Source organism: Pteropus vampyrus, unplaced genomic scaffold (assembly GCF_000151845.1).
Source record: "Pteropus vampyrus isolate Shadow unplaced genomic scaffold, Pvam_2.0 Scaffold561, whole genome shotgun sequence".
Lineage (NCBI taxonomy): Eukaryota > Metazoa > Chordata > Mammalia > Chiroptera > Pteropodidae > Pteropus > Pteropus vampyrus.
The window spans coordinates 99,589-112,612 of record NW_011889342.1 but is presented as its reverse complement, the minus strand read 5'-3'; the positions used below and the strand labels follow the sequence as shown (position 1 = coordinate 112,612).

Below are 13,024 nucleotides of genomic sequence, written 5' to 3'. Positions count from 1 at the left end.
TATCTCACCTCATCCCCATAGCAATGGTTAAGGGTCCTGCCAATCCCATGAGATCCCCGCCCTGTCCCGCCTCCCGTTATTTCGAGCCCGCGGTGATTGGCTGAGAAAAGCCGGTCTGGAGGTGAAGTCCTGTGAAGTTCGAAGGGGCGGAGCCATGCACTACGGAAAGACCTGAGGCTCAAACGCAGCCGGGTGGGAGGCGATCCTGTGACCTGGAGGCCCACCAGAGGGAGCAGGGTCTACAGCGCAGGGCACTGCTCCAATCCCGACTCTGCTACCGGGGTGCTGTGCCAATCTGGGATAAGTTTCTAACATCTCTGGACTTCAGCTCCGAAACTAGCACGGGAAAGCCATGTTGGAATGAAAATTACAACTAGTCGCCAGACAAGATGCTGGGCACACGTTCAAACATATGAGATAATGTAAAGAAATCAGTCCAGTGCCGAGCGCACTAAATAAATGTCACGTTTTGTTATCAATGGTTACATAACAAATATATTTATATAGCATGTTTATATTATATATTTAATAAATGTTCGTATTGTTTATCACCTCGAATGCTCCCTCATACCTGCGAGGACTTTAAAAAAAAAATTATCAAAAGAAAACTGAGACTTGGAATTCAAGACTTGCTCAAGGTCCCTGACACGTGTTAAAGCCGGAACTCTCCCCTCTAAAACTCTCTTGATTCTTCCCGACTTTAGAGATCCTGCAGTGGCCCAGCCAGGCTCCAGCCCTGTCCTCAGCACCCTCTTTGGATGTGTGGAATCCACTGTCAGAGACATTGCATAACTTTTAAGATTACTTGACAGCGCTGCAGACACTGAAAAAGGTACTTAATGTATTTGTGAAAAGTCATCAAACTAGACGTGTTCACTTTTTTTCTGCTTTACTTAAGTTTGTTAAAGTATGCCGTTTGCTGGTTTTTTATTAGAGAAGCATCAATTTCTTTAGGTGTAATAATGACCTACAGAAATAGAGTAATTGATCTGACGACCAAAACGTGCTTCACCATAATTCAGATGGGGAAGGGGGAGTGTGAAGGGGTTATAGCTGAAATAACTGAAGAGATTAGTAATGAGTTAATAATTGATGAGTAGTTGAGCATTCATTGTACTATTCTTTTGTAGGGTTGGAATTCTCCACAATAAAATGTTAGCAAAACAACTCCTCTCCGCAAAATGGGGTTTCTGCAGAACTTGCTGCCACATGGGACAAGGTTTATGATGCATTGACAAACTCCATATATGAAGCACATAAAACCGATTGATGTGCACTTCAGCTTTGGGGCTCATTTGTATCACCTTCAGGGACACCTGCCTGTCTTCCAAATTAGAGCAGTCCCCTGGAACTTCTCCTGGGGAGCTTCCTTCATGGCACATAACACAGCCATCATTTTTACCCTCATTTGATGATTTTAACATCTAACCCTTTGCCTCTGAACAGAACGGCTTAAGAAGGGGCATGTCCAGAAGTTTTAGGAAAAGACTCCTCTGTAGTAAGAACTGTATGTGACCCTTTCAAGGACTCACACAGCTATTATTACATGATTGTGGGTAGGGAGGGGCTTCTCATGTTACTTTATAAGTTCTTGCATCATCTGAACTTTTTAAACATCCAGCTTATCATCACTTTTATACTTTTTTCACTAATGTGTAAAAAGCAGAATGAAGTGCCTTTGGGTCAGCTCTCATCTCAAGAGATAATCTTGCTGCTTTCAAAGTCTCAGACATGCCCACCCACAATGTAGGAATGACAGCACTGGTTGAGGCCTTACTTCACCAGGCAAATTATGTGCCCTGACCTCCCACAAGCATAAAAGCCAAGTGTGCAGACCAAGACCACTCCTGTGGGCATGTTGTCACAGCTTCTTGGCCCCTCCTTCCCAGGTGGGTGCACAGTGGGGGCCAGGGTAACAGGATTTGGGGCTGGAGAGGTCCCTTCTGTCTAAACCTCATGAGGTCATTCCCACTTTCCAGCCCTTGGCTGTTTAAGTGAAAACAATTAGCTGAAAAACCACATGCAATAAACAAGGAGCAGCCAACAAAATCTCTTAAAATCTCAGAAATGTTCAATAAACATTTGCAGAGCGAGAAAATAAATAACATTGCAGAGGAGCCAGCAGCTCCCTTTTCCCCCTCATGTTACTGGGGTTCAGGGAGCATGTAACTCCCGACAAGTCACATGTCTTGAGGGCAGGCCAGTCCCAGCTCTCTGAAGGCTCCCAGCAGCTTTGTACTCCTCCCTCCCCCAGCAGGTCCCCTACACTGTCGCTGGACAGCTCCTGCCTCAGAGAGCCCTTCAGCCTGTCGCTTCTCCATCCTGACTTCCTTCCTGGATCAGCTCCTCTGCTCACAGGAGCCACTTCACCAGCTGGCCAGAGCCCCTAAACATGTCACTGAGGGTCAACAGCTGGGAACTTGGGCTCATCTGCAGCTGAGTCTGGTTGGCTTGGTGGCCAGTGGGAAAACCCAGGGCTTCTGGGGGCTCTGGGTGAAGGAGACTACTTGATCCCAGTCTTAGCTGCCAGCCGATGCCAGCCTGTCCACTCTACAGAAAAACACACGCTGGCCGCCTGCCCCGGGGTGTTTCCAGAAGAGAAATTTAATCTAATTTACATACTTCTAGGTACATTGATAACCAAAATGTGGCCACTGAAAAAAGTTAAAAGATTGATCAGCTCCCGGTTTCTAGCTGGCCCAGGATTGCAAAATAAAAAGATCCACGTTCCTTATTCTCTACACAAAACGCGTTTTTAAAAAAGTGAAAGGTCTAGGGAGCTATACATAGAAAGGAACAGTGAAAAGAGAGAGGGGGGTGGAGGTGGGGAAGGAGAGTCCCACCCCCACCCCTCCAGGGCCCGGAGCCCCTGAGGCTCTGGGGGGCCTGGACATGGCAGGAGGCAGCTGTCAGCTCTGAGCTCTTCCCAGCTAGGAAGGCCCCTCTGGGGGAGCGTGGCCAACAAGGATTTCCGTGGCATTGTGGGCTCAGTGGAGGCTCCCAAGCCCCGGTGGGCCAGCAGAGGGAGCGTGCCTTCCCCTGAGCAAGCACCGTGGCATGACGTGGTTGTTGACTCGGGAACTGGGGGGCTGGGGCAGATCCCGGGTTCTCACGAGGTGCGTGTGTGCGTGCATGCGTGTGTGTGTGTTCGCGTGTGCGTGCGTGTGAGAAGATATTAACGAGGGCAAGAAGGACAGGGGGTCTTTGGGGTCTTTGCAAATGGCCACGGATGGCAAACAGAGCCCCACCTGGCTGCTAGACTCAGGGGAGTGCTGGCATTCCTCCCCTGTGACAAGATCTCCTGCCACCAGGGACCTGGCTGCTGCCCACACTAGGTGGGCGTGGGCTGAAGGAAGATGCCCTGGGTGTGGCCCCAGAGTCCTCAGGCTGAAGGAAGGGTGCTCCGGCTGTAGTGTGCCCGGCCCCTGAGGGTGCCGGTTTGAGGTTTTGGCTTGCTCCTTTGGGAACGGAAAAGAAAGAGGGAGAAGGAGGAGGAGACCGAGGAGGAGTTGACAGAGGTGGCACAAGAGGGATCTGGAATGCTTTTGTGTTAGGGCGCCTCTGCCGCTGCTGTCTGTGATGGTGGGGCCTGGGGATCCTCGGGCGGGGGGTCCGCTTTGGAGAAATTCATCTCCAGGATGTGCCGCTGTAAGTGCCGCACCCATTCCTCTTGGATGGAGAGGGGCCCCTGGAATTCCACCTCACAGAACCTGTGTGGGGGACAGAGAGAGGGAGGAGTGGCCAGTGCAAGGAGAAGAGCTGAATGAGTAGCATGGCCACACTCTGAGAGTCTGGCACATCTGCTGCTGCTCAGTGTGGACAGAGCAAGCCCAGGATTTGAGGGAAATGGGCCCAGAGCCAGATGTTCTCCCATGGACAGCTATCTCTACCCTTCATGGGGTATTGGTGGAGTCTCCTGGAGTCCCCATCTCTATGCTCAGGGCATTCTGCTGGTTCAGTGCTAGGTGCAGGCCACCCAGCTTCTTAAGCACTTCCTCCACCTGACTAGAGCATGTGCACTGATCAGAGAGAACACAGAGCAGCAGATTCTGCTCCGCCAAGCTCCAGGAGAAAAAGATGGAGCTGGGGAAAAGGGGGTTGGGCACTAACATCCTGCTCATGCATCCAACTCACCAGCTCCCTGCCCTTGCGGCCTTCAGGGAGATCTCACAGTACAGGGGATCTAAACCTAAGCTTGTGGCTGCAGAGACGTGGGTTCAAATCCTACTTCTGACCTGGCCTATGTGACCTGAGGTGACCCCCTCACATCCCAGACTCCCAGTTTTCTACCTCTGATGTTTACCTGGGCTTTGATAAGAATGAACTAAGACCTGTTCTTTTCTTAATCATGCAGAAGCTTGCTGAAGGCTTACCGTGTGCCAGGCACAGTTTGATGACTTTATAAATATTCAACTCTATTAATCCCCATAACAAATCAATCAGGTAGGTCTGCTATCAATCCCACTGTATAGCTAGGAACTTTGAGGAATGGAACAGGAAGTCCTTGCCCAAGGTCACCAAGCTGCTAAGTGTCAAGGTCTCGCTAACTTTACAAAATTCAGGGTCCAGCCCAAGGCTCTGAGGCACCTCTTTCTGTGAAGAGCCCTTAGCCTGGACCCAAACTGCCCTGGGGCATCTCTGAGGCTCCTTCTCCAGACCCCAAGCAGCCCCTGTACTGTTTAGAGGCTCTAGGTAGACAAGCTCCAGGCGAGTGGCCTCTCTCCCTCCCCCAGGGGCCTCATACCTGCACTTGAGGGTGTAGATGTTGCCGACGAACTTGACCAGTGACGTCTGGGGAGGCCGGGGCACCAGGGAGGGGACCGGTCGGACTCGGGGAGGGGGCTGCCGCACCTCCTCCAGCTTCTGCTGCATGTCATTGATCTCCTCACCTCCCCTGGCTGCAGAGGCATCTGCAGGGCGAGCTTGTCGGCGCTCAAATTCTGAGGTGGGAGAGGGGAGAAGAGGAATGGAGGATAGCTGGAGGGCGAGGCCCCTGGAGAGGCTGCTGCCTTCAGCAAATGATGAGCGGTCACTGTGGAGATTTGTAAGACAGGCCAGCTGGTGACTGGATGCCACCTGGCCCAGTGACAGGTGGGATGGCAGATGAATGAGTAAACGAGTGAGCAACCAACTGAGGAAGTGACTCCAGGGCAGAAGCACAGCGGAGAACCTAAGGGGCAGCCAAGTGGACCTGCCAGTGCCCACCGCCCTCACAACCTTCCGCCCCCCAAACACTCACTGTTGATGTTCTGCCGCTGGTGCTCCTCAGCCTTCACAGTGCCTGGTGGGCTGGCTGCTAGAGGCCGCTCACCACTGTCAGCTGCCCGGCCAGCCTCCGGCCCTGGCTCACCCCCAGCACTGCGGCCCACCACAGCCAAGCCCCCGGGTGCCAGCCCTAGGGGTGGCCGCTTGTCGCTGTCACGGCCATGGCCAGCACTACGGAACTTCTTGGTGAAGGGGCGGCCGCCCTGGATGTAGCTGCGGTAGGCGCCCACCTTCTGGGGCCGGTGCTTGATCCACTCGCTCAGCGTCTCAATGGGTGAGCCGTTCACACACCACTCAGTCACGCCGAACTGCCGCAGGTGCGCCCGCGCGTGGCTGGCCAGGGCCTTGCGGTTTTCGAAGTAAAGGCCACACAGCTCACAGCAGGCCTCGGTGGCTGCAGGCAGAGGGGGCGCTGCTGAGCCTCAGCCCCAAGGGAGCAAGGATACCCAGAAGGCGCCGCCCAGGTCGGGAGCCAGTCCCGCCTCCCACTGGTGCCTTGACCCCCACAGGGGGTAGGCATGCGTGTGACAGTGCCCGGCCCTGCAGGCCCCGGCAGATGCCCTCCCGGGACCCTGCCACCCGCTGCTTACAGGAGTGGGAGGTCTTCTCGTGGAGGGTCTTTGCCTTGAAGGGCAGTTCAGTCTGGATGTAGGTCTTGGCCTTGACCTCTGCAGGGAGGAGGCGGTCCTCCTGCAGGGGCCGCTTGGCTGCCACTGAGCCCAGGTAGCTGGTGGCTGAGGGCTTGGCACCGGTGATGGGTGCAAGGCTGAGATCGCGGGGTACCTGGGCTGGCCCAGCTCCTGGTTTGCCCGGCCGGCCAGCCATGGGCGCCAGCGGCAAGAGGGGCTGCACAGGCCCAGGAGCTGATGTGGGGGGCCCATCCTCAGCCAAAGCAGGGGCCAGGTCTCCGGCTGGCGGCTCCTTCTTGATGAGGCATGGCTTGGACTTCTTCTTAAGGATCTCTCGCAGTGTGTCGATGGGTGAGCCATTGACAGACCACTCAGTCACACCCATCTGTCTCAAGTGGGAGCGTGCGTGGCTGGACAGGCCCTTGCGGTTCTCAAAGAACTCACCACAGAACTCACAGCGAATGTCACGCACTGGCTCTGCCCGGGATGCTGCACGGGGTCGAGGGAGGGGAAAGAAGAGGGCAGTGGCTGCTAGTAGGAAGCATCCAAGCTCAAGGCCAGTGTTAAGTGCCTGACTGCCCTGTCCATGCAGCCCCAGACTCAAATGACCTGCTCCTTCATCTTCCTCCAGGGACCCTTTTGTATGTTCAGCCCTTCTGCTTGTTCTGTCACTTCAAATTCTAGCCGACTTCAAGAAAACTCCTTGTGATATGGTGACGTGTGAAGGAGCAAGTGCTCCCTTGATCCTGGGCTCAGATGCCAGCATGGCTATGACCCTGTGAGATACTGGGCAAGCCACTTCCCCTGAGCCTCAGTTTCTTGCTCTGCAAATGGAAACCTCCACCCGCCAGTGTCACTAGAACAGCCTAAAGTGGAGCCTGGAGCAGCTGGCAGGAAATCAAATGATGAGTGCTAAGGCCTAGGGCTGGGCCATCTCACCTGCTGGGCACACAGCAGGAGGTCAGCCAACTGGACAGTTCAAGAGAAAAATGAGTGATAGGGACATTACAACCACTGCATACACACAGCTTTGTTTAACTAGGTACACCGTGCTAAATATTTTATACCACTTCAGAAAACTCTAGAGTAGGGATCATGCTGATCTCCATCTTTCAAAAGAGGAAACTTGCTCAAGTTCACATATTGGTAGGCAGTGGAGCAGTTGTAATCCTAACTTGAACCTGACTCCAAATGTCAAGCACTCAGTCACCACAAATGTCAGAAAGACGGTTTAGATACCCACTTCTGATGGGTCTCTAGTTCTGCCCATAGCAGACATCACTAACGGACCCCTGTAGTCTTTCTCCCTGGGAATCTACTAATCGACTGATGCTGGCACGAGAGATAGAATCTTTTTGCCACCACTGAATGCAAGAATGAAGAAGAATCAAGCAGCAGCTCAGCTGGAAATGCACACAGCAGGACCACACAGTTAGCCCCTTGTCCTCTGAACCTGTGTATCCTCCCTTCTATTTCAACTCTGGGCCCTCTAGGTACCCCCAAGTGGGAGGAGGCGACTCCCTTATCTGTTCTCCCTGCCTTGCCCCAGGGTCACACTTACACAGGTTCAGGGGAGTCATGTCTTCCCGCGGCGCTGCCCAGGGACCTTCGGACAGGTGCGGCTCCCCATGAAGGGCCCCTGGCAGCATCTCACGCTTGATCTCCACCCGCATTTGTTCAGGCTTCAGCTTCTTGGTTAGGGAGGGTGCAGCCAGGCCCGGGAACATCTTTCGGGCCGTGGGAGGAGGAGAGGCAGTCGGTGAGTGGCCCAGGGGGCTGCCTGGTGGTGGTGGCAACTTCTTGGCCAGGGGCGAGAGGTGAAGGTCTGCAGGGCTGCGGGCTTCCAGAGAGCTGCCCGGACCTCCGCTGCCCACCACCTTGGCCAGGGATTTTGGGCTGGGTCCTGGCGGGTTAGGCGGTCCACCGGGCCGAGACTGGGTCCGTCTCTTGAGGATCTCCCGCAGTGTGTCGATGGGTGAACCATTGACGTACCACTCAGTCACACCCATCTGCCTCAGGTGTGAGCGTGCATGGCTGGACAGGCCCTTGCGGTTCTCGAAGAACTCGCCGCAGAACTCACAGCGGATATCGCGAGCTGGCTCTGGGCCTGAGGCTGCAGCGGGAGGAGAAAGGGACAATTAGCACCATGGGCACCATCAGCATCATTACCTGCGGGTCTCCTGGTCAGCTGGGCATGGGCAGCAGCATGCCCACAGGGTGGGGCGGTGGTAGAGGGCAGGTGTAGGCCAGGGAGCTGAGGAGTGGGGCAGGGGCCTGACACCTGGCAGGAGTGAGGGGAGGCTCTTGGGAGCCATGGGCCCTCAGTCCTGAGAGAGAAGGACAGAACCAAGACTCCACCACTCTGCGGGTCCCCACACGGACTGGGGCAGGAGGGCAGGAAGTGGCAGCCTAAGTGCCACATGCCATCCAGACCAGGGACAACCATGGGCACCTTCCACACCAACAGGCAGCACCCCACCCTTGGCCTTCATTCTCAGGGAAGGTCACGGTCATGGAGGTCAAAGGCCAAGAGAGAGGGCCTAACAGCCGACTGCTAACGAGATCTCTGGGCAGAACCAGCCCACTGCTAAGGGCCCCTATCTACTCCCTTCCCCAGCAGGGAGGGAGTAGGAAGGGGACCATGACCCCCCCCAGGGGGGGGGGCTCCAGGGCCCGCAGGGAGGAGGGGGCGGCTGAAGCGAGAACCTACAGAGGTTGAGAGGAGACGGCTCCACATCAGAGGCCCAGAAAATGCCGGCGGCCGAGAGGTCCTGCTTCCCCCAGGGGCTGGCCGTACCCGCGGCCTTCAGCTTGGCCTTCTTGGCCGGCGGTGGGGGGGGGAGCAAGGAGAGGGCCGCGGAGGCGGGAGGAGGCCGCCCCAGCTGGGCCAGCACGCCGCGCCCGGGTGGGAGGCGATTCTGGACGCCGACCCTCCTGATGAGCCCGTGGAGCACGTCTATGGGGGATCCCTTGGCATCCGGGTCGCTGACGCCCAGGTGGCGCAGGTGGGCGCGGGCGTGGCTGGACAGGCCCTTGCGGGTCTCAAACCAGGCACCGCACAGCTGGCAGTCCAGCTCTCTGCCCCCGTCACTATCTAAAGCTGCGGAGACAAAACACAGGGGGGGTTCACGGCCGCCACCTTGGCCGGCCCTGGGGGACTGAGGCAGGAGGGCCTGGTATGATTCTCAGCTGCCCAGGCCATCCAGGGGCCAAGACTCATGCCGCAGATTGATTTTAAGAGGTTCTGGGAGGCAGGAAGCCCTCCTCTCTGCCTGGCCCTTTGGCATTAAGGTGAGTGTAGAGATCTCAAGGATGTGGAGTAGAGAGGCAGTGGCCCAATTCCAGGGGTCCCATCTGATGCTCCCAGGCCCCTGTCCCTGGAACCCCAGCTATGGGAGCTAGCTATACAAGGTGGGTAGCAGGTATAAAGCAGGGACCCACCCAGCTGCCCACCATCATGCAGCTGAAGGCACACCTGCTCAGGGCCCTGCTCCTAAAAGCACAGACTGTGAAAGCAGCTTTATTGGAACCTGAGGCGCCAACTGGGGTGCCCCATTGGGCGGGGGGGCCAGACCCTGGGCTCATCCCCAGGGTCTAAGGGCCACCAATATGTGGGAAGGCCTGACTTCCCGAGTTAAACCTGCTCACCGTGCCTGGGGGTTTCTTCCCACACTCCACCTAGCCAGGCCTACTGGCAGCCCAGAGGCACAGCTCCACCCCCAGCACAGTCAGAGGTGCCTCTGTGCAGCACTGCTGGGCAGGATCATAAGATAGGGCCAACCATGGACCCTCCTGTCAGGTGGACCACTTGTCTACCTGCAGGACCCAAGATGCCCAACTGGAACCCTGGTTACCTTCCCTGCCCCAACCCTCAGGCCCAGAGAAGGCCAAAAGCTACCCTTAAGTGGCAAGGGTGACCCTAGCTGGCTCAGCAGCTGTGGCCAGGCCTCCGGGAGAAGAAGAGCAAAGTGGGAGACAGGTGATAATATGCAGCACAGCCAGCCCAACAGGAGACACAGCACCAACACTGACCCAGTCAACCCAGGACGCAGGAGCTGCGATCCCCGTTGCCCCCACCCTGGGCCCCATGGCCCAACTCGAGGCCCCCGCTCTCCCAGTGCCAAGACCTCCCTCAGCTCCCAGGACCCAAACTCACTGAGGTTCAGGGGCCCCTCGTCCTCAGACTGAGGCCACTGTGCCTTTGGGGAGGCTGGCCGGGGGCTCAGGGACAGCTGGGGGCTCTTGTCCTCAGGATTCTTGGGGGTAGGGGAGCCCGTCAGGGCCAGTGGTGCCTTCTTGAGGAGTGGGGAGCTGGGTGGGTGGGCCAGGCCCTTGGCTGAGAAGCCAGGAGGTGACTTGATGGCCTTGTTGACAGCGGGTACGTCCAGGGGCTTGGCCAGAGTGAGCAGGCCCTGCCGGGGAACCCCAGCAACCACCTCCTTCGGCGAGCTGGACTTCTTAGTCAGGCCCGGGGGCAGCCCGAGAGGTGTGTCGGGCAGGCCCTTCTGCTTCACGAGCTCGTAGAGAAGGTCGATGGGGGCACCGCTGCTCTCGGACTCAGCCACACCCAGCTGCCGCAGGTGGGACCGTGCGTGGCTGGACAGGCCCTTGCGTGTCTCAAAGCAGGCACCGCAGACCTCGCAGGTGGTCAGGCTCTGGGCTGAGGGTGAGACGAAGGCCAGGAGAGCCAACTGTGAGGCCCTGCGGGCTTTGCTCTCCCATTTCTTCTCCCTTGGGGCCCCCACTCACCCAAGCTCCTTGCAAGGGCTTTGCTTCTATCACGCCCCCATGATCCTTAAAATGAACCTAATGAGTCAGGAATTGGCCTGTACAGTTTGCAGATAAGGAAACTGAGTCTCAGAGAGAAGAGCTGTGCCCAAGGGCACACAGTAGGAAGCAGAGTCCTTCTGTGGTCCAGCCAGTGGAACACCTTTTGGATCTCCAATATACCAGTGTCCTGGCAACAGGTTTTCATGCAACTGCTGACTTGCCAGCCACATGCTTCACAGAACTAAGTCCTGACCACTGTCTGCTGCTCAATTCAGGCCCCAAACACTGGGTTGGAGGCCCTACCTACAGCCCCTGTGATGCCCTGCACCTCTTCTGCAGAGTCCTTATCCTTGCCTTTCTGCTTCTTTGCCTGAGACAGGCAGAGATCACTTTCAGAGACCACTGACAGCAGAGACCACCTTCACAAACCCAAGGACAAGGGCCATCTCTCACATCCCTGGGGGCCAGCATCGTGCCTGTCACTACTCAAAAACAACCTGAGAATCAACACTCAGACACAGCAGTGTCATGAGAAAGATCAAATGCTAATGAGGGTCAAAGTCAGCCAATGAACTAGGTCTGAGTGTGAGCCCTTGACAACCATGCCTACTACCTCTCCAGATGCCCCTCCCTCACCCAGTGAGGGTGAAGCTCAAGGCCATGTGTGCCCAGGGCATCAGCAGCTCAAGAGAGGAGACAGCTGGGTGTCTCCAAGGTGCCTTGGGGTACCAGAGAGAAAGCTGTGGCCAACCTGGGGCCCTGCATTAAACCCCAGACCCAAGAGGTCCCTGTGAGTGTGACCAGCCAGGCCAGCACCACCGCCCTGCCACATAGGCCACTCACCCTTGAGGTCCGGCAGCTCTTGCTTGCTGCTATGAGAAACCTCTGCAGCTACTTTGCTGCTCAGCCGATTGGCCACCTGCTCCAGGGGCCCGGGGACAGGCAGACTCTTCTTGGGGAGCTGGGGAGAGCCCAAGTCCATGGCCACCATGGCGTTTTCCTCAGAACTCAGGCCTGTGAGGTTGGGAAGACAGGCTCAGCCCAGGCAAGCCAGATTGTCTACCTCTATAAGGACTGACAGTGAGGGCAAGGTGGTAGGCGGTGCCTTCTTCCTCATCCTTGGTGCCTGCTCTCACTCTAGGAGGTAGTTCACGCCATGAAAGCTGAGGCTCCATCCATAACCCCCAGAGCCAGTATGACACGGAGACGTCAAGGCTGCCCACTGATGGCAGAGACCAGGAATAGCATCCAGCCCAGTCTCTGCACATCCAGGTCAGAGAACGCAGTGTGAGTCTGAGTTGAGACTCCTAATCTAGGAGATCTCAGAGAAAATCACTCTCTGGGCAGAATTTGTGGAGAAGAGCATCTGTCAGTCTTAGGGGGCAGGTTGAGGCAATCAGCAGGGGAATTTGGTAAGAGAAGGCCAGGGTTGGAGGCCAGAGAGGCAATGCTGAGGTGGGGAGCCAAGGACAGGGAAAAGAGTCTCCAAGGGAACTGTGGGGAGTCTCCAACCAGACAAGACGGCTGGGGCTGGGGCTGGCCTACTTATCACAAGCTGAGCCCTGAGTGGGGTAAGGTTAGAACAGGGAGCCTGTCTGGACCAGCAGGGATCTGACTGGGGATAGGCAGAGTGGGAATCACAAAACTTTGTATAAAGTTCGTGAAGAATCCATCAGTCCAGTAAACTTCCTTGAGTGAGGTGTGTATGAGAACAGAGAATCATGGTGCATTTTCATGGTCTACTTTTTCAGAGAAAGGGACTTGAGAGGGCTACTGAGCCCCAGGTTTAGCGCTTACAGCATGGACAGCGCTCTGAGTGTGAAGAAACGGTGTGTCAGGGCTCTGGAGGCATTCACTGGTATGAGTGGGGAGCCTGGGGTCCCCTGCTCAGTTTGATTCCTACGGAAGCAAGGAAAAGGCAGGTAGAGGGGGCCACCAGGGCTAGGACACCGAAGACTTTGTCAAAGTCTGCGGGTGAAGTGGGCGCGTCTGTCAGATGGGAAAGGGATAGTGTCAGAGCTGAAGTGACATGAAGTGGGTTTCCGCGCTGGAGAGACCGGAACTGTGGCGAGGGACGCTACCGGGGCTCCAAGAGGAGCGAGGGGCATCTGTCAGACAGGACGAGGGTCCCACGGGGCGGCTGAGACGAATGATTTTGTAGCCCGGTACCCTGCAAGCGGCGACAGGAGGCCCGGGGCCCGCGCGAGTGGAGGGTCTGGGGGGAGGGGACGTCCCGGAGACTAGACGGCGGGCGTCCGGAGCGGCGCTGGCAGGGGGCGGGCGGGACGCCGACTCTGCCCTCCCAGCACCCTCCCCGGCTCGGGCTCTTACCCAGCGCGGGAGCGGGCCCGGGCCCGGGC

The 13,024-nt window shown here is 56.7% G+C and overlaps 1 protein-coding gene across 8 annotated transcripts in view; it reads right to left on the bottom strand.

The window, feature by feature from the left end:
* Window positions 1–872: 872 nt before the first annotated feature.
* Window positions 873–13,024, bottom strand: part of WIZ (widely interspaced zinc finger motifs) — a 26,602-nt gene continuing 14,450 nt past the window's right edge. For 3 of the 8 annotated variants that reach the window (XM_011384089.2, XM_011384096.2, XM_011384090.2), the window contains 8 exons: window positions 11,508–11,678; window positions 10,051–10,554; window positions 8,605–8,994; window positions 7,456–8,007; window positions 5,856–6,383; window positions 5,240–5,659; window positions 4,745–4,940; window positions 873–3,710 (listed from right to left, as the gene is read on the bottom strand). In XM_011384089.2, the coding sequence (XP_011382391.1) occupies window positions 3,551–3,710; window positions 4,745–4,940; window positions 5,240–5,659; window positions 5,856–6,383; window positions 7,456–8,007; window positions 8,605–8,994; window positions 10,051–10,554; window positions 11,508–11,678 (2,921 nt within the window). In that variant the 3' untranslated portion in view covers window positions 873–3,550. Of the gene's footprint in view, window positions 3,711–4,744; window positions 4,941–5,239; window positions 5,660–5,855; window positions 6,384–7,455; window positions 8,008–8,604; window positions 8,995–10,050; window positions 10,555–11,507; window positions 11,679–12,995; window positions 13,019–13,024 lie in introns of those variants that run through there. The other 5 variants (XM_011384093.2, XM_011384099.2, XM_023525421.1 and 2 more) reach the window with 4 other exon arrangements.